The sequence below is a fragment of the Natator depressus genome, chromosome 4, assembly GCF_965152275.1.
Source record: "Natator depressus isolate rNatDep1 chromosome 4, rNatDep2.hap1, whole genome shotgun sequence".
Classification (NCBI taxonomy): Eukaryota; Metazoa; Chordata; order Testudines; family Cheloniidae; genus Natator; species Natator depressus.
Window position 1 is genome coordinate 118,044,030 of NC_134237.1, and position 27,848 is coordinate 118,071,877.

Consider the following 27,848-nt stretch of genomic DNA (forward strand, 5'->3'; position numbering starts at 1 on the left):
TGGAAAAACTCTGATCTACTGACTCCTTGTCCTACGTAAAATTGGCAGAATCTGGCTGAGGTCCTGATCCAGCAAAAACTTAAGTAATTGAGCAGTTTTATAAACAGGATTAGTCCAGTCGAACGCCATGTGTGTCGTTACTGGCATGTGTAAGTATTTACAGAATCAGGTCTTGCCTTTGTAAGTAGCTTTCCATGGTAATCGGGCTTTTGACACTTCCCTCCCGCCCCCACCTGCCAACGAACACTTCAACCTGAAATTTATCACATCTTCTTCCACAAGAGCATTTTAAAAATATATATATATATATATTAGAATTGGACAAGATGATCATGAGATCAGAGTTTTCAGGGGGAAAAAAATCATAATTCACCATTGTAAAAATGCTCCTAACTGTATCATAGATAGCTCTAAAAACAAAAGTGTTGTCAAGAAACTCCAATATTTTTTTCTGCTGTCCTTGATGAGAAACACTACCCAAATATTTCTGGACTATATTTAGAAATATAGACAGCCCCTACCTCAAATATTGTACTATCTAAGTATAAGACAAGAGGGGATGGGGGGGAGTGCAAGGAACCAATGAGATGATATTAGTCAAACATGACAGGCAGTGGTCTCAGCACACCGGAAGCCTAACTGTTGTCAAATGTATTGTAGGCATCACAGCAAAAGGGAGTTTTGGAGGAGGATAGTGAGGTAACTTTATGGATGTTTATGGGAGCTCCTCCCCATCACGAGGGGCAGCATGGGATAAAGCAGAAAAGTACTTGTTGGAAAATGGAACAAGTGACAGAGTCTGGCATCATGGGTTAACTGGAGGCGAGAGTTGACATCTTGATAGCAAAGGAGAGATGACAGGCAGGATTGGAGAGGCAGCAAAGAGCCTGGAGAGTGAAGACACACAGTTTATGTTTGATGTGGGGGAAAACAGGGGAGGGATGTAAAGAGAGGGGTAACATGATCAAATGGGCCCCGGTCCATGACTGGGGCTCCCAGGTGCTATGATAATACAAAACAAAAACAATCAAACGATAGGGCAGAAAAGTGATCTTGGCAGAAGCATTCTGAATGGATATGAATGGGGTTGCATTACTCGAGGCTAGAGAGAAAGATGTTGTAGTAACTGAGATGTGAGAGTTTTTGCTATGTGGATGGATAAGAAAGGCCAAGTAATTTCTCATTTCCCCTTCTAATATTACAAGAATAATTGGATCAGAAGTTAAGAGAGACATGCCCAAGGTTGCTTGCTGATAAGCTCTTACATTCACTTTATTGTGGTACAACAAATTTAAACAAATACTGGATAGGGAATTTTTATTATTTTGCAAGTTAGGTTTGGCATTCCTTTCTAATATGTGGTCTAGTTGCACTTATTTTTTCCACTTGGTTTCAATTAATATCACATTTGTTCATAAAATGAAAGCCAAGCAGTATTCAGGCAAAAACATTTCCATCCGGCTTCTCTCTTACATGTGGTTATCACTGGATGCTGATGGAGGCGAAAAATGCATGTCACAGGAAAAGCTTTTTTGAGCCCTATTAACTTCAAAACGTATATAAGCACAAGCCTCTAAACTAACTGCATTATGATTCGATCAAAATTACTTGGATTTGACAAAAATGGGATTGTGGTAAGAGATGAATCAACCCTGATTTCTATCAAAAGCCATTCAAACTACAGCAGGGGTGGGCAAACTTTTTGGCCCGAGGGCCACATCAGGGTGCAAAACTGTATGGAGGACCAGGTAAGGAAGGCTGTGCCCCCCAAACAGCCTGGCTCCCACCCCCTATCCGCCCCTTCCCACTGCCCGCCCCCCTCAGAACCCCTGACCCATCCAACCCCCCCTGCTCCTTGTCCCCTGACCGCCCCCTCCCAGGACCCCCAACCCCAAACCGCCCCCCCCGAGATCCCACCCCCTATCCAACCCTCTCTGCTCCCTGTCCCCTGCCTACCCCCTCACCCCCCGACAGGCCCCCCAGGACTCCCACGCTCTATCCAACCCCCCCTGTTCCCCGACCCCTGACCGCCCCGCCCCAGAACCTCCGCCCCTCCAACTGCTCCCTGTCCCCTGACTGCCCCCCGGGACCCCCTACCCAACTCCCCCACTGCCGCGTGCACTCCGCCCCCTTACCATGCCACTTGGAGCAGCAGGAGCTCGCAGCCCCGCTGCCCGCACGGCGGCGTAACTTCAGGGGAGGGGGGACAGCAGGGGAGGGGCTGGAGACTAGCCTCCCCAGCCGGGAGCTCAGTGGCCAGGCAGGATGATCCCGCGGGCCGGATGTGGCCTGTGGGCCATAGTTTGCCCACCTCTGAACTAGAGCATGAATGAAGTGTCTCATTTTTCCACGCTGCAGCCCTCCTGACCCTTCACTGCTGAGAGTCTGATAGTATTTGCAACAGAAAGCTAAACTAGGTTCTCACCCTTTAAGTATTTTTAGTCTATTCATATTTATGATGGCTATATTGAGCTTGATTCTACAAAGTGTTGAATCCCAGTAATTTCAATGGGAGTTGAGGGCACTCAGCACCTTGCAGGATCATGTTCATAAAGCCCTAGTAAACTGTCTGGCCAAGATATCTTCTATCCATACTTTGCTGTCCTGAGGCATATACTAACAAAATCTTCATTGTGTATTGAATTCATGTATTGGCATGAATTTCACAACTGCGAGTTTTTAATCCTTCAGTAAGGAACAATTGGATGTAGTGGGTCTATGAGAAAGACAAGGTGGGTCTTTTATTGGACCAAATTCTGTTGGTGAAGCTTTCGAGCTACACAGAGCTCTTCTTCAGGTCTGGGAAAGGTAATCAGAGTACCACAGCTAAATACAAGGTGGGAGAGATTGTAGAATCACAGGACTGGGAGGGACCTTGAGAGGTCATCTAATCCTTTCCCCTGCACTCATGGCAGGACTTAGTATTATCTAGACAAGAGTTCTCAAACTGTGGTTCACGGACCACCAGTCGTCCGTGAGATCCATTCAGGTGGTCCGCAGATAGTTCCCTCTGAGGTGTGCCTCTGGGCGGCTGCACACGAGAGAACGAAGGGCCACCCACCTAATTAGTGGAGCCACGCAAGTATGGCTCCACTAATTAGGTGTCTGGACCCTGGAGAAGATGCACATGTAAGGTGAGGTGGTGGTCTTGGCGGGAACAGGAGGAAGGTGGGAAGGGCCAGTGGGTTGAGAAGAGGGGGTGGGGGGAATTTGGGACATGCAAGGCTGCAGCGGCCAGAGAAAGAGGCGACTTTCCCCAGCTCCAGTGTTTCAGCTGCCGGGGAGAGACAGCCCTCCTTCCCAGCATCAGCTCTGTGGCTGCTGTGGTGGGGGAGAGACCTCCCACCCTTCTTCCCAGCCCGGGGGCTGCCGGGGCAGAGGAGAGAGGGAGAGATCCCCCTTCTTCCCAGGCCCAGCTCAGGGACTGCTGCAGTGGGGGAGAGAGGGCACATCCATCGGATTAGAAAGGTTAGATTAGAAAGTAAGACTAGTGATATTAAAATATGAGTTGTGTGCTTTTATTTGTAGAACAAAAAAACATTAATTATTAAGGTTCTTTTTAACATAGCGCTTTTATCCAATAGTTAGCTAATGGTAGAAACAACATTTGGAAAAATCATTAAGTGGTCCACGGAGACCCTCAGCAATTTTCAAGTGGTCAGCGAAAAAAAAAGTTTTGAGAACCACTGATCTAGACCATCCCTGACAGGTGTTTGTCTAACCTGCTCTTAAAAATCTCCAGTGATGGAGATTCCACAACCTCCCTGGGCAATTTATAACAGTGCTTAACCACCCTGACCAATTAGCCTATGGGTAAACACATGTTGCAAGAGATCATTTAAGATGCAGTGGGCAATTCACACCTCTGCAGTCACAGGACAAAGGAGGGTTAGTGGGTTACAGATTGTTGTAATGACACATAAAACCAGTATTTCTGCTGAGTACTGAGGGCTAAACCAATTCTGTGAATTTACATTAGTTCTGTTAAAACGCGGAAAGTGAATATAACCAGCGTAAACTCTTGTGACTGAATTGTGGCCAACTTATTTGATCATTTTAAGCTTTAGGACTGCCAGCAGGAAGGGGTTAAAATAGCACCCAATTACTAGATTCCTCTTACACTATAAGTGTGAGAGTTGAATACATCATAAAAGTGGACATATTCTGCCTCTCTTGTAATACTTAGCCGGATGCCAGCAAGATAATCTTAAACACATCTCGTATGCTCAGAGACTCAAGATTTCAATCCCTCAAGTGTTTAGTATCTTGCCAAAAAGGGAAGGTTTGATAAGGTCTCTTGATATTAGAGCTAATGTAAGGCTGTAAATTCTGAAATTACTGAAAACGCCCTTAAATTGCTTTTAATGCATCTTACCAGAAGGTCTGTTTTGCAGCTTGTATGACACTTGCAGTCATCTCCACATCAATATAGTCATAGTGCAGAGCTCCAGGATCTGTAGCTGAACCGGTTTCAGCCAGTAAAATCCCAATCCATCTGCCCATGTCTTCAGATGACGAAGGCTATGAGGATGAGAAGATTTTATGTAAACTCAAATTATCACTGAAACAATAGGCTTTTTCATATTAATTACTTCATAATTACATGAAGTAATTATTTTACTAACATGTTGATATAATAATGCATGTGAAGTTCTGGATCACCTTTGCCAAACTATGCTAACAAAAAGTAATATTCACTGAGGTTATTCTGTCATAACGAACACATTTAAAGCAACATGTTAATTGATTATGTAGTAAAGCAATATGAACAGTTCCAGCAAAATAACGAAAACATAAATGCATGAAGCCAGTGTATCTAGGTATGCACCTTCCTTATTTTAGATTTCAGAAAACTGAAAGCTGAGACAAATGTTTTCCACTACACGGCTAAACTTTTAAGAAAGGTAACTTGTCCAAATTGCAGAGGCAGGATAACCTTGGACAAAAAAATACTAGAGCAGGTTGAAAAATGCGGGGGGGGGGGGGAGGAATTAAAATGGTGGAAATCATTCTAGTTTTTGAAATTCAATGATTTTCATTTTTTGAAAAATTTCATAAAATTTTATACGCATTTCAATATTTATTTACTTTAAGTTTCTTTATTCAATGTAACAGACTCAAAGATTTTTTCCTTTATCTCAATTTCCTTACCATAGTTCCTCTTCTTTATACTACACTTCATTCATTTCCTGTTCTTGTAAATCATCATCCAAATAACCTGTACTGTGCATATGTAGCATGATCCTTCTTCAAGGACAAGACACTGACCTCATCTGCACTTAAGAAAACCTGAGTGTTCAAAGTATCTGACCAGAGTCTGAAAATGAAAGTTGGCCTCCCACCCCTTTCCTTACATGTTATCTTTATCTGAGGTTTCCAATTTTAACCAATAAAAAGGCAATAGAGCTACCATGGAGCAATTTTTCATAGTTCAAGTTTGTTTTTAAAATAAGCACTGAAAAGAACTTATTTTAGCTCATTTGAAATTTCCTATTCTGTTTGTTTTATTCTGACTTTTTTGAGGGGGGAGGGGTTCCTACCCTTGGATTTGTTGCAAAGACATTAAATAATACAACTATGGAACTCTTTAGTGTAGTTTTCCATTTTACAGCTATTCCCTGTGTTAAGCAAGAGCGCATTCTCTCAGATCGGCTCAGTGGTTGTCAATAGCTGTCTTCTCTTGGTCTTTGGACTCACAGGTTTCAGTGAGCTGTAGCTCACAAAAGCTCATGCTCAAATAAATTGGTTAGTCTCTAAGGTGCCACAAGTACTCCTTTTCTTTTTGGACTCACAGAATCCAAGTCTAGAAGGGGCCATTGTGGTCATCTTGTCTGACCTCATGTGTAACACATGCCACACAACTTCTTCCAAATAACTTCTACAGCATGTTTTTTAGAAAAACGTCGAATCTTGATTTAAATATGGTCAGTGATGGAGAATCCACCATGACCCATGGTAAGTTGTTCCAATGGGGTAATTACCCACACCGCTAAACAATTTCTTGTCTGAATTTGCCTTGCTTCAACTTCCAGCCATTGGATCATGTTACACCTTTCTCTGCTAGACTGAAGAGCCCATAATTAAATATTTGTTCCCCATGTAGTACTTATAGACTGTAATCAAGTCACCCCGTAACCTTTTCCTTGTTCAGCTATGTAGATTGAGCTCTGAGTCTATCACTATAAGGCACCTTTTCTAACCATTTAATCATTCTCATGGTTCTTCTCTGAACACTCTCCAATTTATCACCATCCTTCTTGAATTGTGGACACCAGAACTTGACGCCGTATTCCAGCAGTGATCACACTAGTGCCAAATGCCAAGGTAAAATAACCTCTCTACTCCTACTTGAGATTCCCCTGTCAACGCATCCAAGGATTACATTAGCCCTTTTGGCCACAGCATCATGCTAGGGGCTCATGTTCAGATGATTACCCAATACAACCCCCAAATCTTTTTCAGAGTTACTGCTTCCCAAGATAGACTCCCACATCTTGTAAATATGGCCTATATCCTTTGTTCCTAGATGTATGCATTTACCTTTAGCCATATTCAAAGTGCATATTATTTGCTTGCGCCCAGCTCACCAAATGATCCAGATCGCTCTGTATCAGTGATCTGTCCTCTTCATTATTTACCACTCTAATTATTTTTTGTTATCTGTAAACTTTATCAGTGATGACTTCATGTTTTCTCCCAGGTCATTAATAAAAATGTTAAAAAAAGTATAGGGGCAAGAACCTATCTGTGTAGGACCTCTCTAAAACCACATTCATTCAATGATGATTCCCTGTTTACATTTTGAGACCTATCAGTTTACCTGGTTTTAATCCTTTTAAAGTGTGCTATATTAATTTTATATCTTTCCAGTTTTTTAATCAAAATGTCATGTATCTTACAGAAGTCTAAGTATATTACAACACTCCTACCTTTATCAACCAAACTTTTAATCTCATCGAAAAAAAGATATCAAGTTAGTTTGACAGGATCTATTTTCCATAAACTCATGTTGAATGGCATTAATTACCCTCCATTAATCACTCTTATAATTCTTTATTAATAGAGTCCTGTATAAGCACTCCATTATCTTACCCAGGATTGATGTTAGACAGACAAACCTATAATTATCCAGGTCACCATGTTTACCCTTTTTAAAAATTGGCACAACATTAGCTTTCTTCCAGTCTTCTGGAACTGCCCCAGTGCTGCCCATCTGTGTGAGACATGCATATTTCCATGGAAGGATGCTTCGCTCACTGTGGGCCGGTGGTTTGGAAGAAGTTGATGCTCATAAAATAAATGCACCTATATCAGCTTTATAGTGCAGGCAGCACTATTGATACAAGTAACTTTCTTCTGGCAAATCTGACCCATGTGTAGTAGAAAACAGACTAGAGAGGACACTATTTTGGGACAAAAAGAAAAGGAGGACTTGTGGCACCCTAGAGACTAACAAATTTATTTGAGCATAAGCTTTTGTGAGCTACAGCTCACTTCATCGGATGCATTCAGTGGAAAATACAGTGGGGAGATTTATATACACAGAGAGCTCACGAAAGCCTATGCTCAAATACATTTGTTAGTCTCTAAGGTGCCACAAGTCCTCCTTTTCTTTTTGCGGAAACAGACTAACACGGCTGCTACTTTGAAACCTGTAAGGAGAGTGATCAGGTAAGGTGAGCTATTACCAGCAGGAGAGCGGGGGGAAGAAACACTTTTGTAGTGATAATCAAGGTAGGCCATTTCCAGCAGTTGACAAGAACGTCTGAGGGGACAGCAGCACTAAGGCTATTTGCAGTACTGGAGCTATTATGCTAGCTTTTTCCATCCAAATGCTGGAAGAGTACACAGTGCTTAGCCTTGCTTGAAACAAGTCTAATGTAAACGATGGTATAATGGCCTGTGTACAACTGGGAATGTTTCACTGATGTGCATGGTAGGAGGCCCAACTCGTGGCTAGGAACCAATTTCTCTAGTATAGATATACCACCTGATGATGACTTCAGAATAACAAATCTTAAAGTTGATTAATATTCCCAGGAGAAATACAGAGCCAGAGTTCTAATCTTCAGTGTAGTGAGCCACAGCAATGTTATTTAATTAGCGCTCAGTTATTTGTATTCTGAATTACCTCCTTGATAGAAGACTAACAGGAGAGGTGCATAGGCACTTATAAAGGGAAGAGAAAAGGTCAGAGTGGAGAGAGAGAGAGAGACAGCAGAAAACATCTTAACAGGGAAGACTGTTGTGAGTTAAAAATCAACAGTATTAGGGTTTGATTTAACATCAATTCTCATCCAGGTAAGTCTCTTTTGCCTGTAACTCTTAATTTGTTCCTTTCTGTAACGATTGTTACCCAGCTCTGTAACTCTATTATTTAACTGTGGAAAGCATTTTGAAAGGCAGGTTGTATGAACGAGGTCATGTAATTAGCCCATATGCATCTCTGCAAAGTATGCACATCAATAAACATCGCACCTCTAACACTGCGACCTCCTGCCCATTTCGAAGCAGACGGAATGTCAAGGGATGCTTGGAATCCAAGCCTGGAATGACTTCACAGCCACGCAGAGGAATAGAAACAATGTGGGTCTTCAGATCTGTTCTGTCCTTATGGAAAATGAGCTTATTATCTTTCACTCTGCACCAGCGTTCGCGCCACCGGTTATTTGAGAGCACATTCAGATATCCTGCAATAAAACAAAATATGAGATATTTTATCCTTCACATTTTTTTTAAAAAAAAGAAACTGTTTTTTCAATGTAATGCTAGTTCATATAAAACTTATTCCTGTATGTGCAGATTGAAAATCCAGATGATTTTAAGAAGACAAATAAATGGCCTTTAAAATTTTTTTTTATTGAAACTCTCACTGTACCAGTAACTCAGAAAGCCTGGCCTATAAAGATTTGATCCTGGTCATATTCCGAACATATGCAAATGACCGTGCTGAGTTAGTGACAGTTCTGGCTGAATATTCCAGAGCTCTCCTGCCACAGGGTTTCCCCGAAATTTTAGTAAAAATGGAGCTAGCAGTGTGGGTGTGGGAGTCAAGAGGTGTTCCCACCGTGATCCCCAAAGTAGGATGATGTTTAAAAATACGATTTAAAAGGTTTCAGCATATCCTAGACTCCACCAGAAACATAACCTGCTCATGTGAGAGTTACAGGCACAGCTGATTTGTGCCCACACAGCTTTTTCACAACTGAACCATATTCTACAGTTCTATGGATACATCCAGATCTATCACACTGCTAATTGTGTTTTCATAGTTCTGGGGAAATAATGACAGCTAACCCATGATGACTCAACAAGCAACACAAGGACTAATGGACATGCACATAAAACAGCACCAGCAGCACATGGGACTAAGCACTCAAAAGACATCCCACTGCTTAGAGAGTTGGAAGGAAGCAAGATCAGTTAAAGTGGTTACACAGGCATGATTACGAGGTCCCAGCTGCACAGCAAAAATATGAATATTATGACCTGGCTGCAGGAAAACAACCGTATGCAACCTAAGCTGCTGATGAGGGCAAAATACCATTACAGCGGCCATGGTTACCATGTGTTATTAGTCACGTTTTTTGTGTACATGCAAGATGTGTAGAACCAACCATGTCATTAACTGGTTACAAACCCAGTGAAAAGTTTTATGTATATGGATGGTAAGTTAAATATGGTGGTGGAGTTTCAGGTAACTATGTGTATAGGGCACTGGGAGAAAACCCTGTGCTACTGTGAGATGATCAGGGAGTGAACTTGTGTCTATAATGTCTGACAACAATTCCATAAAGACCCATTTGGCAATTCATTCTACTTAGCTAGAACAGCTAAACCAGAGAGGTCAGTTTTACCTCTGCTGTTCTTTGGGTTCACAGCAGGGGAATTTTAAAGCAGAATAAAAAAAAATCTCCACTGGGATTTCACTGAAATTAAAATAAGTAACTTAAAAACTAAACAAAACAAAAAACCCCCCCAAGAACACCTTCATATTAGGTTTAGTTTAAGCCACTAGTTTATACTGGAAGAGAAAAATACCTTTGAACTTGGCTCCCAATCACATATGGTTCATGAATTATAGACAGTATATTTCCACTTCCAAAGAGTGTATTAAAAGAGGAAAGGATTGAATGACATCTTCTTCCGGGCAGAATTTATATGAAATGACTCATCTTTTACCTCATTGCCGATTTTCATTTTCAGTCACAAGGAGGAAAGCTCTTAATCATTCTGGATAGCTATCTTTTTGGTTTTCATTTAAATTATGTATTATATAGCTTAATTTTTCTGGGTTTCCATTCCAACATCACAGTTACAACTTCAGGGCTTGATCCAGAAGGATATATCAGCATATCTGAACTGTGCAACCCTTGGAAGATGCCACCAAAAAAATAAAAACCCCAACAACAACAAAAAGTGGAAATCTGGAGAAGGAAAGAGTTTCCTGATCTTGGTTACTTAGGATGCTCAGTATTGTCCACCCCAGTCAAGCCCCACCTTCTCCCTCTTGAACCAGAGTTGGTGCAAAATGATACAACCACAGGGATGGAAAAGCCTTCTCATATACACGGCGGCTGACCTATTTAGGAAAGATGAGGGGTTCCTATTATCTAACCCAAATCTCTCTTTTTTCTCCCATTGTGCCTCTTACAGAAGCTCTCCCAGGCAGTGTAGTCTCACTGAATTAAAAGAGGACCCCCCACACACTTTTTTTCCCCTCCCAAATGGCCCTATTTAACTTTCAAAAATCAACATGTATCCAAGTCCTGTGCATGGTCTTAAATGGGGGACGGTCCAGGGGAGAAGGAGAGACAGCTTTGGACAGATTTATAAAGAAAAGCAATCCATCTTTGAAGAACCCTCTTTGCGATTGCCAGAGTGTAGGGGGATTTCCTTTTCTCACATTGTGTCACCTTACCATAACTTCATTTGTCTCTTTCCTTCCCATTTTTGATTTGGAAGTAAGGCATGCTCAGTGAAAAAAACCTCAACCTATGGAGCAGCCAGCAGGAATGAGCCAATTTCGGAAAATGATGCAAAACTCATTCTTCTGCAAAGGCTTCCCACAATGACCAAAGCAGAAGCATTAGTAATACATATTTCCAAATAAAACCTAGAAAGGGTGCCGAGTAGCGCCCTTTACCAACAATATTAACAATTATATTTAGTGCTCAGATAGGAGATAATGGACACTATAGAAGTCCTACAGATTACGTTATATAACTACAGTCTAGAGGAAAATATTCTGGGAAAAGAAATATATCACATAATATCTCTCAGAGTAGTCAATTAACTCCAAAGCCCAGAAAGTTTTTAGCTTCCATGGAAGCCAGATGTTGCAGAAGGTCAGTTGTGCTTTTTCCAGCTGCTCTTTTTGATTGATAAACACACCTGTACTCAAAAAAAGAAAAGGAGTACTTGTGGCACCTTAGAGACTAACCAATTTATTTGAGCATGAGCTTTCGTGAGCTACAGCATCCGATGAAGTGAGCTGTAGCTCACGAAAGCTCATGCTCAAATAAATTGGTTAGTCTCTAAGGTGCCACAAGTACTCCTTTTCTTTTTGCGAATACAGACTAACACGGCTGTTACTCTGACACCCGTACTCACTTATATATCTTATATCACACACAAACATATTTTTAATTAAAAAAAGTTGTTTATACATGTGATTCTCAAGCTGTGGTCTGTGGACCACCTGTGGTCTATGACATGGTCCATGGAGTTGCTTCTATCTGTCAGGCTTTAAGCAATAATGCTTTCTGCCATATGCTGCCCCATGAATGACCTCTTTTAGGGTTTCCAAAGACTTTTCTGATCATCTAAAGGGGAAAAATAATCCCTTTGGGCAACTTTGAATCCTGTATAGCTGCTTCATGGCTTTCTTTTTTTAGATGTTTCTCTGGTTTAAACTGAGCTGTGTTCGCATATGGAGTTGTCACTAAAACAGGAAAACGAAACCTAATTGTAAAGTGTCCTGGAAAGGAAAGGTGCTGTTGGGAATGAGGGAAAGGTCAGCTCTAAATATACACATACCTACAGGCAGGGAGAGAGAATAAATAGCATGGATACAAAATTGGGATCGAAAGGAGTTAAGCAAACAACTCCACCTATCACATTTTCACCTGGTGTCCTTAAATATTTAAATACTATCCTGATGTTATCAAGTACTATGGTTAACTACACGGAAGTGGAAACACGATTGAGTGGGGAAATAGCCTACAAGAAATTCGTAATCTTGTGAAGTTTTACACAATACCAACTAGTTTGAAAACGATTGCAGTAGGGGCAATTGTATATGAACGGCTAGGCTGGGAGTCTATAGTGCTTTCGTTGCAGTGTAAGCTTAAGAATCTAAGAGTGTCAAATCACTTACCACATGTTGGAACATCTTCCTCAGCTGATGAGGTCTGTTCATCTGTTGATGGCTTCTTCTTCCCTAAACTGATGATCTTTGTTATTTTTTTCCCCGTTACTTTAGTCACTGTGCCCTTGGTCTCTGACTTGGAACTCTTCTTCCTCTTAACTATCAAGAAAACAAACATGGACATCTTAGTATGTTTGACTGAAACCAATTATATTAAAGCACATGGATCAAAATAGACAGGAAAACAACTGCACTGCAGATATACAAGCACGCACAAAACTGACTTAATTCTTAACATAAGCATTTGGACAAAACAGCTGCCTTCTGACAAGAGACGCACAATTGCAGGCACCATTAATGCTGATACCCATATCACATGCCCAGCACAATATTAAAAACATGGCACACAGAAAGGTAGGACAAAAGCAAGTTTATCGTTAAAATTCATCAGTCGAATTGCTCCTCTCCACTATAACCATCTTCTAATTTAGAAGTGTGGTTGGGGTAATTCCATGCTGTACATTCAACCTGACTACACTGGAACAAAAAAGGAAGTTGGATGATCTCCTGTCATTGTTCCTTAAAAGCATTTCCAACATAATGCCATGGCAATGAACCAGGCCTTTTTTTTTTAGTAAGTATATGCCTGGCAAAAACATCCCTGCTATTGGAACTAGGCCAAGGTAACTATACAGATCAGAATGGGTCTTTGAGAAAGGCATGTGTTTTATAAGATAACTTTCCTTTATAATGGAATAATCAAGATCACTTAATGCTCCCAATGACTAGGAGCTGGTGTTCATTTTTATGGAAAGGACAGTGCAGAAAAAAATAGTTTACGAGATCTAAACAATATATATGGGAACTTAAAATAATGTACAAGTATTATTGGTATGAACATACAGATTGGTGCTGAACTTAACTTGCTTCCATTAAAGTGAACAGGATCAGTGCTGAGGACACAACTTTCAAAAGTGGCTAAATGACTTAAGAGCCTACGTAATATATTTTTAAAAAATATAGCAGACAATCACAACAAATACAAAAAACCAGAGCTGCACAAAACCGGAACCATAATTATCTGGTTTGAGTTTTATCAACAATATAAAACTCAGCCCCAACTATTATTGCAAACACGGGCCCATTTTGAGTTCAACCTTAGTTGATTTGTGGCTTTGACAAAAAATGAGATTTAACTTGGTGGTTTTGACAGAACTGACAGTTTGTTAAAACCATCTTTCCCCCTCTCCACACACACAAGCACACATGCACAAAAAGCAGCACTCTGTGGGTCTGAACTGAGCCCCCAAAAAACAAACAAAAGGTTCATTTGAAAGATATGAACTGAAATGTGAAATGTTGATTTAAGCACAACAATGTTAAAAAAATAACTGGTACAAATTATGTGAATTGGTAACTCACGGGAAAGAATGTACACAAGAGAGAAATAATTCAGAAATTCTCAAACCACAATTTGTTGTCTTTTTTTAGCCTTCGTTATTTGTTAACATGGGAAATCATTAGAAATTCCATCTGTCATCAAGACTGCCTCTTTCAGTAAAACTCTGCCACCAACGTATATGCAGCAGGGGAGTCCTGTTTTCACAGGTGAAAGTGGATTATCTGAAAACCTTCAGTAGAATGATGATTTGTGTATGGGAGCAAAAAGCTAAATCCTGCCCATGGATCTGCAGGGCTGATGTAACCTAATATGGTGCTGTCCCTACATGCAATGAATTCCCAAAGTTCTAGGGAAGGAGAGTATCCCATCTGCTCATATCATCATGAGCATAGAGAGACAGCAGGAGGCAGCACTGTACTGAAGACGAGCTGCTATCCCACACAGCAGCAGCTGAAGAATATCTGCAGCTGTGGAGCAGGGGAGGGAGGGAAGAAGAATGCTTGTGTCTGGGTTTGGGGAATAAATGCTCACACCCCTCAGAACTCAAAGACAGACAAATCAAGCTCAGTAAGGTGGAAAGTGCAAGGGAAGAATTCCCAGCTCCGGGAAAACGCAGTGAAAGGAGCCCACGTGAACTCTAATGTTCTTGCTTCCTCTACCTTCACTCCCCATGGCGTTTTATTCCGCCATGGAGAAGAAAGGTAGAAGAAACGATATTTCTCCCAACCTTTTTCTCCTGCAGTATGTGAAAGGGATATACCCCCTGATCTCAAGACAGATTGGCAAGTAAGCCATTTCTTCTCACCTTCTTCACCACCGCAGAACAAGATGCTGGTGGAGAGAGGGGGAGAGTAGAAGCAGGTGGGCAGCAGCTCTGTGGGAGCAGAAGGGAGATCAATGCACAGTGAAGTCAGCTTCCCTTCACATGGCTAACTGAACTTTCACTCTCACTGTTACAGCTGATTTAAAAAAGAACCTGCAACTCATTCAGAACCCCTTAAAATGATTTAGTGATGACAGCTATGTGTTAATGCATTAAATGTCAGTATTTTGTATTATTCTCTTCACTACTATAAAAAGACTGATTCTACCATGACAGAGTTGAAGGCCAAGAGTTTCAAGTGACTAGTGCTTTCGATTACCCAGCTTCAGACACTTCAAATGGGCCTTATTTTCCGAGGGTGTGCATTCAGCACACTTTTGAAAATCAAGCCCCTATAAGGTGCCTCAAGTTGGCCACTCAAATCACTAGTCACTTGTGAAAATCTTAGACTATGCACATATTTTGGACTTTCGTACCACAGACACATGCAACCAGCGTGGGGGTCTACAGAGACACAATTTTTTACGCCTTCTGTAGTTTTATGGAAGTTTCTGTAGTATGTAAATGTAGCCATACATTTTGGACCTAGAAGTCATAGTGAGCTACTCATTCACTGTTGACTGGGGTGTGGAGATCTATGCATTTGGGAGATTTGTTCAAAATCTCCATTGGAAAAGGAGGACAAAGATTACAAACTAAAACACCCAAAGGAAACACACACCCAATGGTGTCAGGAAGGGGAGGCACAGTGCAACTTGCCCAAAAGCCAGTGCTGATGCAACTGTTTTCCAATAGCGCTTCCATCAGCTTTTTCACACCTACAGGAAAGTACTGATTAAAGCAAATGTGCTCTTCTGAATAAGACTGAATATCGGTATATGTCAAGCTAACTAGCTTAACTAGGTTGGTATCACCTGTTTACAGAAATCTTTTCTTCAAGGGGAAACAAAAAGATAATCTGGGGATTGATTTTGCAGACCTTACTCAGGAAATTGAATTTGGAACGTCCCTCAGCTTGGAATCGAAGGAACAAGCTTTCTGACTCCAAAGTGGAGTAGATCATTTTAAAGTCATTTAACATACATGATTCTTGTCTTCCCTTATAAAATTCTATGATACCCTTCCTGCTTAAATTATAGGGGAAAACCTTACATACAGTTAGTGGTTGGCTCAACTCCCCCATAGAAGACAGCGTACTTTATGAACACAGGAAAAAGTCATTTCAAAACTTACATATGGGCCTTGATCCTGCTGTCACTTACATCAATGTTACAGGTAGATAACTCTGATAACTAGAATGGAGATATTCTAATATCCACCAATGTAAAGGTTTACGTAATTCAAGCTTGGTATAGTTCAACTTTCAGGGTAGACATAAAGACTAATTACATTACTTACAAAGCGTTATTACCTATTCCCCAATTCATAAAAGAAAAAAAATTATTATATTCTTTATGATGAATATTTAAAACACACTCGGCATATGGGATTCACCTTGTTCTTTTCCATTACACACAGCAGCGATTCCATTTTCTATAGCACCCTCCCCATCTGAGCTTGGCCTCTCAGAGGACAATTTCTGCATGGACAAAATAAATTAGGTCATTTCTCATGTCGTCACACTGGCCAAATGATGTGTCATGAGTCAAATTAAAGTTACGCTTATTATTAAACACATGCCAAGCATCCATCCTGAGGACAAATAAATATGAGATAGTCAAGTGTTCATTTACATTACATAGATTTCTTATGTCACCACACAAGCATTAAAACAAAATAAAACTAAAGCCACATTAGAACTGTATTGCCAAATATATCCCATTCTTTTATCCTTTTAAGAGTAATTTAAGACTAATCATGTAACCCTAATTTAACAATAAGCAATGTTACCCATAATATATTTTTATTACATTTTTTGATTCTAAAATGTTGCTCTCTATTAATGTGCTAAACAACAAGTGCTCATTTTACATAAAAGAAATCTTCAAAACTAGATCTTTAATGACTGCTTCAGGTATACATTTACAACTGACAACCTACCAAACACAACACATTTCTATAGGTAGAATTTCTGTATTTTCGATGTGTGTAAGTAAGGATCCCTTGCTGGTATGAACTAGAGTAAATGGTGGATTCTCTGCAACAGGAAATCTTTAAATCATGATTTCAGTAACTCAGCCAGAGGTTATGGCTCTATTACAGCAGTGTGGGGGTGCGGTTCTGTGGCCTGCAATGTGCAAGAGGTCAAATTAGATTATCACAACGGTTCCCTTACAGTCTGAGACTATAAAAAGGTCTGTGAAATAAGAGACTAGTAATTATGTGTATATTAAATTTTTAAAAAATTAAAAATCTAAAGTTTATAAAATAGCTATTACCTAAAATGTGTGGCATAAACAAAACTCATATGTTGTGGTGTGCCATAAAGCTTTTTATTGGTATCTGTTTAACACAATTTACATAACTCAATCATGGCCTCACCACTTATGAGTAACATCGGCATCCCAAATTTGTGGCAAGGAAAACTTGATACCACACCATCCTGTATTTCCTTTCCAACCGGTACAGAGTAACTGGTGCTAAAAACTTAATTGAACAGACTCTTTTCTTACATACACTGAAAGGTCTGAAACGCTACCTGTACAAATGTGTTGTTTGTGTAAGGCTGTCAATTGTAAATGTATATCTAAAGCATTCATTAAAAATATCATTTTGAAGATTTCTTTAATCTATGAGCACTTCTTACTTGATCTTGCTGTTTAGCACATTAATAGACAGTAACATTTTAGAATCTCTCTCTATATATAATATTGTAAAACAGGCAAGGGAAATGTCTCACCACAATTAAACAGCCCCATGAGCTCAAATCAGTTGGCATGGGCCAGTCCCGGGGGTCTAACTGTAGTGTAGATATACCCTTAGTGAGTCAGGGAGCCAGGTATCTCTGTGTCAAAACATGAGCACTTCACAGGCTCTCAACACTGCCACCTCACTATGCCGGGGTGCTCAAGCCTCAATACAGACTGGAATTCCTCTGCCAGGCCTCCAAAACTCCAGGCCAGCCCGTCATATCCCCACCACACATTCCTCCCCAGGCTCCACATCCCTGCTTGTTTCCCTCTGCCTCCACAGATCCATCTCTACACCAGAGCTCACCCACCATGTCCCGTGCTACTGAGCATGCCTGCTTGTAAGCATCTAAAACAAAAAGCTGCTGATGGATATGAGTTGCTGAAGTTGGCCCATTTTGCGTTGCCTGAATATGAGGAATAATTGTGTGTGTATTTCATTTAAAAAATGGCCTCTGCCAGAGATGTTATCAGAATGTGAGAGAGAAATTTGGAGTCTTTGGGAACTGTGCAACTTATGTAGAGGAACCCAAAGAAATGTGAGGAAGAAGGGGAAAAATTTCCACAAATGTGGCATCTTAAAATGTTTCCTCTGCAAAAGTTACCAAGTATTTTACTGAAAAAGCTACACAGTTACTGTGCCAAATGTAGAGACTGAATTCAATCATTAATTGGAGTCCTGCTTTAAGGGTAAATGAAACCTGAACTTTAGAGTCACTGTTGACATCTCCATAATATAACACCATCATCTATCTTTGCATTAGTAATACTTTAACTTTACCTTTTCCAGTTCTGTCTTGTGTATTGGAGAACTAGATGATGGTCCATCTGAATCTATCGCTCCAGTGCAGTTGCTGCAAACGTCTTTTATCACCTTAAAAAGAAGTACAAAATGGTTTCATTGACACACAAGTCAAAGAACAGAAAAATTATATTTTGCTGAGCAGCGGACTTTATTCGAGATGAAGCACTAAGAATATTTGCTATCCTGAAGGTTAAAACAGCAGTGTGGAAATTATTCTCTTTATCCACAGGCAATATGTTAGGCAGGCTGCCACTGCTTGAGCTTCTCCACACTGCCTCACTAAATCGCTTCATGAATGACCTGGAGGAGCCATAATGTCTAGAGGTGAAAGGTTTCAATTTCTAGACTAGCTAATCTCCAAGCCTCTCCTGAGTAAAGAAGCTGCCAGCACTTGCAGTAGTTTTGCAACATGAACTTAGCTGACACCACCAAATTCATTTCGTTATGACTAAAAAATGGGATTAGATCCAAGATCCTGCAAGCCAGGGGACAGCACTGCTGCCTAGTATGCTACCCAGCTGCTTTTTTTCTAATGAAGAAATAATGATGTGCTGACCAAATTGCAGATCTGTATCAGATACTCTTGAGTGTGTGGTTTAAATGGATTTTTCATATTCATTATGTGATGTTCAGTGGTCACAGTAACATTGACACTGAAGCATAGCTCATACTACTTGCAAATATCTCTTAGGAAATGTGAGTTATTTTATGTGCCCCTCCCCTGCAAAGAAAGAAAGAAAGAAAAATCCACAGAAGGAGATGGATTTTGATAGAATTTATGGGAGCTCAAAAACTGCATCTGTAAAATAAGGCCTGAAAAAATATAAAGGCAGAAGGCTTTTACTTTTCTTGTTTTCTCTGTGCACACAGTTTGGTTTTGATTCTTAGATAGGGTTGCCACCTACCAATCTTCATACTGGAGTACCTGGTGTTGAGGGGAATATTTGAGTTCTTGATTGCAAATGCCTTAGAGAGTGTAGATATCGCCAGAAAAGTGACTATGTAAACGTGGGACCTTCTTAATTAACAGCTCTCCTCCCTGGGTGTAGTCAGAGTAGCATCTGCTGACCAGAATGACATATATATGCTTTTACTCCCCTTTGCCCTTGCTAATACAGCAGAGTCCACCCAGCTGAGAGAGAAATGCATTTTATTGTGCCTGAGGCATCATTAACGAAAATGTGAACTAAGTTCCAAATGTAGGGCCAAATTCTGCCCTCATTTATACTTCTGACATCACATGATTTATCTAGCGAGAGAACTTGGCTCACAGAACCTTCACTCCCAGTGACGGTACACAAGCCAGAATACAAGCTTAACATTCAGATCCCAGGCTGTTTGCATGGCTGAAATAAAAATATCTTTTTAATTGAAAACTGAACAAATTTGATATGGAAACCATTAAGACATAACAAAGATGGCATCAAATAATGTCCTTTTTTAGTTACTAGAGCTGAACCTCACTTTAAGGGCATACTAAGCAAACCAAGTGTCTATCTAAAGTACTTATATGGCCCTGTTATTGCAGTATCTGAGCAGATGGGAAATTGAGGCACAGAGAGTCTAAGTGTCTTGCCCCAGGTCATATAGGAAGTTGCTAGCAGAGCAAGGAATTGAACCTAGGTCTCTTGCTTCCAGGCTAGCAGCCTGAACACTGGACCATCCCTCCTCTCAGGCCTATTGACACTCTACTCCCTTCCTCCCTGGCCCCCCAAACACACCCACACTCTTTTGGGGACCACAATTCATGCAATTTTGCATCTTGAGATCTGGCCCCAGCGCTCGCTCTCTCTTGTCAGTAGCAGGGTATGAATACCACTTAACAACTTTGGCATCAAGACCAGATATAGATACAACTTATGGTCAGATTTAATTCCTGTGCTTCAGTTTAGTGGAAGTATGTGAGTGTTTTATTTGTAAAGAAACTTGACCATTCAGTTTCTGGGAACATTCATTCCTGTCTCCTGCATGACCTTGATACAACGGCTCATGTTTTCAGCATCTGGTCACACCACACAGTTAGTTAATTTTGGCAAAGGCAGATACTAATGGAAGTTACAGACAGAACAGAGGGAAATGATTTGGCAGCAACCACAGAATAGTATGTGCAAGTCATGCACTCGAGTAAATACTGTTCTTGAAATACCTCACACACTTAAGGGAAAGCTTTCCCAAAGTGCTTAATTGGGTTTTAATAGAATTTTGAATAAAAATGATGCACAAATAATGTTGATCATAGGAAGCTCATGGCAAACTCTGAAGCACATGCATATTCAAAAATTCAGTTTGTGAACATTTTTGGGTTCAAGGGATCCATCTTCAGCTGGTGAAGACTGGCTCATCAATTTCCAGGTGGAACATTACTGTGTTTTATTCACAATTTCAAACTTGTACTTCCATGGTGTTCTGGATGAGTGCTTTGATGCCCCTTTTATAATTATGTTGCCATAATAATTGCTGTTTTCACATGCTCATAGTTTTTACTCACAACTTCTGAAGCTGAAACATCAGTGTGGCCAACTCTCATGATTTCATCACGAGTCTTAGAATATATGTTGATTTTCTTAAAGCCCCAGGACCTGGAGTCATACGAATACACAAGAGCCTCAGCTTTCATTTAAAACAATGAAGTTTGCATTCCTCATGGTCACTGAGAAAAGCATGAAAATGTGACCTGAACATATCCTAATAGCTCAAAAAGGCACATAAAAAGAACCCTAAATTTATTTTTAATATAATCTCATTATTTGGGGATTTGAGGTCATGATTTTTGAATGCTAATACTATCTCTTGCAGTGTCTACTCAAAAATGAGGCTTTCATGGAAAGACTGAACAAAATTCTTTTCAATATTTTAGATTTCAGTGTGAGGGGTGGGTGGGAGAGAGTTTTCCTCCCTCTCTCTGTCTCTCACACACACAGACAGGAGTAGCGTTCATGTATGCCACCAACCGACACTGATCCATTGAGGAAAGTCAATCCAAGTTTGTATGAAATGAAGCATTATTTTAAAGTTTAGGACTATATAAAATCAGCACACTGCAGGCTTTTCATTTTTTTGATCACTTCAAAGCTAAACCACTTAAAATAAACTTGACAAATTTCAGCCCCCAAAAGTTAAAAATATTTCCGGTCTTAGCATGTGAAAATGGCCTTTTGGAATGAAAGGTTGAAAACGTGTAGGCTGGACATTTTTGTGCAGCGTGAACTATATATTCAAATTTTTTTTCAATCACAATAGTGCCTGGAGGCCCTAACTGGATCAGGAGTCTGTCGTGTGAACTATTGTACCAACATAGGTCTGATCCTAAAAACACACACATTGTGTCTTATTGACTTCAGTGGCACACAAGGTAAGTGTGGATCAGGGCCACATAAAGACAGAGTACCTGCCCCAAGGAGCTTGCTGTCTAGGTGTGAAATCCTGGTCCCACTGAAATCAATAGGAGTTTTGCCATTGACTTCAATGGCGAGGATTACATTCCTGGTGTTTGCAGGTGCTGGGCCTACATGCTCCAACTACATAAGCATTTGAGTTAATTATAGGGTGCTCACCTGACCTGAACTCATCAATTTCCACAATTACTATTTACTATTTTAAATGAACACTATCAAGGCTGGACGGCCCAGTATTTGACCTACCTTTCTTTCTTTTACATGCTTGTAAAACCCACAGGCTCTAGTCACCTGAATTTATCCACCATCTTCCATGAGACAGGCTGCAGGTAAGATACCAGCTATGTCGTAAGCCAGAGAACCGGTTGCCTGCTATGTAGAACCCTCCAGAAAAAGAAAAACTTCTCTGCATTCCACCGAGTGGCAGAGATGCACTAAGTGAGAAGAACTTGAGTAAATGAATTCCTTGCCTCCTGGCCACTGCCTCCTAACTCTGAAGATAGTAATACTGTCTCTTTAAAAGTGGTGGCTGGGGAGGGTTCTATATAGGAGTGCTAGAATGAAACAGAGGGAGAAGAAGTAGCTTTAAGGCCAAGCCCCTGTTTTTCTTATTCTCATATAGCTCTTTGCTCTGTGTTAGAAGAAGGCGGTTATTTACCATTATCAAATGTGACAATGGCATCCTGAGTCTGTCCGTCTTTCTTTTCAGCCTGTGTGAGTTACGGCCCTAGTACAGTACCAGCCAAGTGCTGGATGTTTTACAGGCAGATATGAGAAATCCCCTGAAGACCTCTTCGTCTAGCAATTCACATAAGTAGCCCCAGCAGGCTAAGAGGGAGAGAAGAAATAACTTTCCCACGCCACTCTCCAAGCACTAAAGACGAGCTCCTGATCCCCATTGCAACGACACACCTCTTATAAAAGCACCCCTAGACTTAAATGAAAAGGACCATCTCCCCTGCCCATTGCCATTGGTTGGGAGGAGCGGAGAGTGGCAGGGGACTTCAAATGAGCTAGCAACCATCAAGATGGTCTTTAGTCCACACATATCCCGTTTAAAATTCGCTCCTATCTGACATTCAATCAGGCCAATCCCCATACACACTGGCCTATGTTATTAACATCAAACCTACTGCCATATATGGCAATTGGATCAGAGTCTTGTGAAAGGAGCGTTGGGCAGCTACGTAATGTTGCTTTAGGCTCTGGCATTGCAATGCTGCTACAGATGTGGAGGTACCCCCTCGGAACGGAAAGCTGCCTCCATCGCCCTCTGGATGCGGATATTATTTGAGGCCGAAAAGCTCCCCTTGTAATCACGGATATGATTTTCTACAAACAGATGTTTAATACCCGTTTTATGAAAACAAATGCAAAGAAAGGAGCTCAACCCATGAGCTAACAACCCATGAGCTAACATAATTCCATGTGAAAGAAGGGGAAATTATTAGGGAAGGAATATTATCTAGTGGTTAAAGCAGGTAACTGAGTATCAGAACTCCTGGGTTCTCTTCCCATACCTACTGCAGACTGTATCTGTGACTTTTAGGAAAGTGTAATTCTGCCCTAGAAAGTGACTATACAAGTACGACATGTGTGGTTCCATATTAATTGTTTTTCTGATTTTCGTATCACATGTGCTCATTTTACACATAAAGATTCTTTTTCTTACTGCCAGCCCCCCGAGCCCACTCTGTACTGTGCTAGTAAAGCTGTGTCCTTTCATATCAACAACAATAGCAGAGATTCTACAAGCCAGACTAAACTTTCAGGTACACCTCTGTCACTCATGTAGTCTTCGGGTTATGCCCTCAACAACACTTGCATAAGCCCACTGGTCTTTCATGGGTTTGCACTAGTGAAACTGAAAACAATCTGAAGACTATGGGGTTGTACAGTTAGATGAGGCTAGATAGAGCCCATTCTGACAGACATGGATGGAGTGTGCAAATACGTTTGTAAAAATCTTCTTTTCATATGCAAACTGAGCAAATGTGACATAGAAGTCTGTCAGGCACAACAAATAGAGAACCACACAATACCACTTTTACAAAGCCACTTTTAAGACACAACCACAATTTAATCTTTTTGTGTCTCGGTTTGCCCACCTGCAAAATGCGGGGAAACAACCCCTCACAGGGCTATTATAGGGCGTAATACATTAATGTTTGTGAAGTGCTTTAAGAGCCTTTGTTGAAAGGTGTTGTCAAAATAATATTACTCCCATATCGCATACAATTACAAAATTAGTCCTATACAAGCTTAAATTGATGAGCAAACTGCTATGGATTTAGTTTACTCTCTACTGAAACGCAGGCCACTTCTGGAGGGAGACAGAAGCTATTTAACTGCACTTAACATGACACAATAATTTAAGTCAGGCAGTTTCAAAAGACTAAGGGAAATTTAAACAGTAGACAACATGCAATTACCAGAGATGGAAAATGGCAAGGACGCTTGTGCTAACAGTCTTATGAAAAGGACTGTAGCATCTTTAAATGACCACATCTGGGCACAGTCTCAGTCTTGAATATCAGGAAAAAACACTTCATAGTGTTCTCTACTCCAGTGCTGACGGACAGATTTAGTACTGACTCAGAGGGCAGAGGGTCACCTACTGAATCACCAAAAAAGGCCTGGTTACCTACCTTTCCATAACTGTCCATTCCATTCTAGGCGTGTGCACGCCCACCTGAACAGTTGTCGGAGACTTTTGCCTTAGTGGTATCCCTAGGGTCAGCTGTGGCACTCTCTGGAGTGCCGTGCTCATACGTCAGTATATCAGGCGCCACCGGCCCTACGCCCTCTCGGTTCCTTCTTGCCGGCAACTCCAACAGAGGGGTAGGAGGGCGGGTAATGGAATAGACATGAGCAACACATCTCGAAGAACAACAGTTATGAAAAGGTAGGTACCCATTTTTTTCTTCTTTGAGTGCTTGCTCATGTTGATTCCACTCTAGGTGACTCACAAGCAGTATCTATGGAGGTGGGCTTAGAGTTCACTGCTTGGCGGCTTGCAGTACTGCTCTACCGAAGCCAGCATCATCCCGGGCCTGCTGGGTCAGCGCAGAGTGTGAAGTGAAGGTATGGACCGACGACCAGGTGGCCACCCTAAAGATGCCCTGAATAGGCACTTGGGCCAAAAAGGCTGTCGAAGAGGCCTGAGCCCTGGTAGAGTGGGCGGTGATGATCGTCAGGGGCGGCACCTTCGCTTGATTGTAACAAAAACGAACGCTGGCAGTGATCCTGGAAGAAATTATCTGAGTGGAAACAGGGTGACCTTTCATTCTGTCGGCCACAGTGACGAATAATTGCGCTGAATTACAGAACAGCTTAGTACTGTCAATATAAAAGGCCAGCGCTCATCTAACGTTGAGGCCATGCAGCCTGCACTCCTCTTCTGACTTGTGTGGCTTCGGGAAGAATACCAGTAAGTAAATATCTTGGCTTGAATGAAACTGAGAGACTACCTTGTGAAGGAAGGCTGGGTGCAGTCTTAGCTAGACCTTGTCCTTGTAGAAAACCGTGGAAGGTTAAAAGACCTCCTGAATGAGGAGTTGCTCATGAGAAGGGTCCTTGAAGAGGGACGGGAAAGGAGGATGGAAGGGTTGGTCGGCTACAAAGTGCGGGGTATAGCCCGACGAGACTATGGCGAGCACTCAGCAGTCCAAGGTGATATCGGAGCAGGCTGACTGGAAGGGGCGGAGGCGGTTGAGGACGATGGGGACCGGATTCCGGTGCAGTGACTGGGGCATCGTCCTCGGGCGCACCCTCAAAATGACAGCTTTTGGCTGCGTTGGTCCCTGGAAGGACCAGGCTGGGTAGATGGGCGAGATAACGACTGGTGGCATCGCTTAAACCCGCTGTTTTTGTCCTCCTTTTTCTTGGGCACCCCAAGATCTTGACAACGGCGGAGGCGGTGGTGGACAGAATGGCTTTCTAGCCTGCTGAGGAGTATGCAGGCCCAAGGAGCAAAGGGTGGCCTGGGAGTCTTTAAGGCCATGGAGCCTTGCATCAGTCAGCTCTGAGAGAAGCCCCGTTCCCTTGAAAGGGAGGTTCTGGAGGGTGGACTGCATCTCCTGGGACAACCCAGAGGTCTATAACCAGGAGCTATGCCTCATGGCTATTGCAGAGGTGACCACCTTGGACGTCATATATGTGGCATCCCAGGCCATCTGGAGGGCACCCCTAGCTGCCGCTTGGCCCTCTTCCACCAGAGTGGCAAACTCCTGTGCTCGATCATGTGGGAGGCTCTCCCTGAACTTGCTGACTGAGTCCCAAAGGTTGAAATTGTATCTGCCAAGTAGGGCCCTGATGGTTTGAGACCCTAAATTGGAGGCTCGCTGTTGAATAAATCTTTCTGCCAAATAAATCCAGCCTCTTGGCATCTTTATTTTTGGGGGTGCTACCCACCTGGCCCTGCCTAGCCCTTTTGTTGATGGCAGACATGACCAAGGACCCCGCGGAAGGGTGCATGTATAAATATTCAACCTCCTTTGTGGGGACATAATACTTCTTTTCCACCTTCTTGGATGTGGGCAGAATGGAAGATAGGGTCTGCCACACTGACATGGTGATCTTCAGGACCCCTGGGTGAAAGGGCAATGCCACCCAGTCTGGGGCAGAGGAGGGGATGACACTGAAGAAGTCATAGGGCTCCTCAGCTAGTTCCTCGACCTCCAAGTTCAGGTTGGCAGACACCCTTTTAAGTAGGGCTCGGTGCTCTCTGAAGTCATCGGGGTTGGGGGCTGCTGGTTTGCGAGGGCCCCGCCACCGCCTCGTCCGGGGACGACTGCACCGCTGGAAGGAGGGGAGCATCCCCGTGCTGTGTCAGGGACTGTTCTTCAGCCACTGGGGCCTCCTGTGAAACTGCCACTTTGGATTCGGCTCCTTGCTCTGACACTGGTGCCGGCTGCGCCAGGGGTATATTGTCCGAAGCCGCCTGGGAGGAGCAGTGGGAGTACGGTGCTGTCATAAGAAGCACCCCCACAGGTTCCAATATTGCCACTGGATGGGCCATTACCCTTGACCCCATGCCGATGCTGCAGGCACCTTGCAGGCTCCCACATAGGGGATGATTCGTCCTTTACAAGGGAAGGACTGAACTGTCCCTCTGAGCCAGACCACTGCCCTTCTGGTGACCAGGGCGGGGCTGTGGAAACATGAGTCTGTCGACTGACTCTCTCTGGTGGTACAGGGAAGGCGAGGGCCAGTGCCTGCCTGAAGAATGGTACCGAGTCCCGGTGATCAGTGCCATGACCAGGAACGATCTTGTGCTGGAGGGGAGTGACACCTGGGAGATCTGCGAGGCGATGGTGACCTGCACCTCGGCGATCTCTGGTGGGAAGACCGTCGGTACTGGGAGTATGGGGATCAGCATTGCCACTCCAGAGTTCCATGTCTTGTAGGTGGGGAAAGTGGTGTCTGAGATCTGGGCCTCCTGACTGGAGACCAAGGTTGCGGTACCGGGGTCCTTGGCTGTGGTGAAGGGGAATGACACCTGCAGTCTGGGGATGTTCCACTGTCTTTAGGGGCGGTCCCATAGCTGGTTTCGTCATCTGAACCGGTATTGTGGCGGGATCTGCAGTGCGACCAGGTGTCTGTGGTGCCAGTCAGCCTAACTGTCCCTTGGCCGCTGGGCCTGCTTCAGGTGCAGATGTCCCTGCAATGGACCGGGACCCCCTACCACTCCCCAGAGTCAGAGTGGGTCCCTGGCTGGGCTGGGGGTCCGACCACAGCAGTACCCCAGAGAGCCTCCACTGCGGGCATGAGGCCTAACACAGGTCCTTTGCCCGAAGTCCCCTTGTGCAATGCCTGTGGCCCAGTCAATTTAGACCACTTCTTTGGTACCGGAGAGGGGGAACAGTGCCTGGCAGATCCTAGTGCCAGCGGTACACTGTGTGCCGATGCCAAAGTACCGGCATGGAGTCTGAGTGTGAGAGCTCCGATGCTGGGCGCAGAGCAGCCTCCATGAGGAGGGCCCTCAATCACATGTCCAGGTCTTTTTGAGTTTGAGGACAAAAGTTTTTGCAGAGCCGGCACTTTTCTTTTCTATGGGGCTCCCCCAGGCACTTCAAACAACTCTTGTGAGGGTCACTGATCGGAACATGGCTTGAAGCCTGGGAAGCAGGGCATGACCCGCCCCGGAACAAAGTCCCAGCTGGGACTCTAACTACTAAACTACTACTAAGCACTTAACAGCTA

At 42.6% G+C, this 27,848-nt stretch overlaps 1 protein-coding gene across 4 annotated transcripts in view; it reads right to left on the reverse strand.

Annotated features, from left to right (window-relative positions):
- The window catches only part of AFAP1 (actin filament associated protein 1), a 169,808-nt gene that overhangs the window by 24,235 nt on the left and 117,725 nt on the right, over window positions 1-27,848 (reverse strand). For all 4 annotated transcript variants that reach the window (XR_012639367.1, XM_074951743.1, XM_074951744.1 and 1 more), the window contains exons 8-12: window positions 18,226-18,318; window positions 16,090-16,174; window positions 12,380-12,529; window positions 8,479-8,690; window positions 4,376-4,521 (exon numbers count right to left, since the gene is read on the reverse strand). Coding sequence is in view for 3 of the 4 variants with exons in the window: in XM_074951743.1 (XP_074807844.1) it covers window positions 4,376-4,521; window positions 8,479-8,690; window positions 12,380-12,529; window positions 16,090-16,174; window positions 18,226-18,318 (686 nt within the window). In the remaining variant the exon portion in view is untranslated. The remainder of the gene's footprint in view (window positions 1-4,375; window positions 4,522-8,478; window positions 8,691-12,379; window positions 12,530-16,089; window positions 16,175-18,225; window positions 18,319-27,848) is intronic.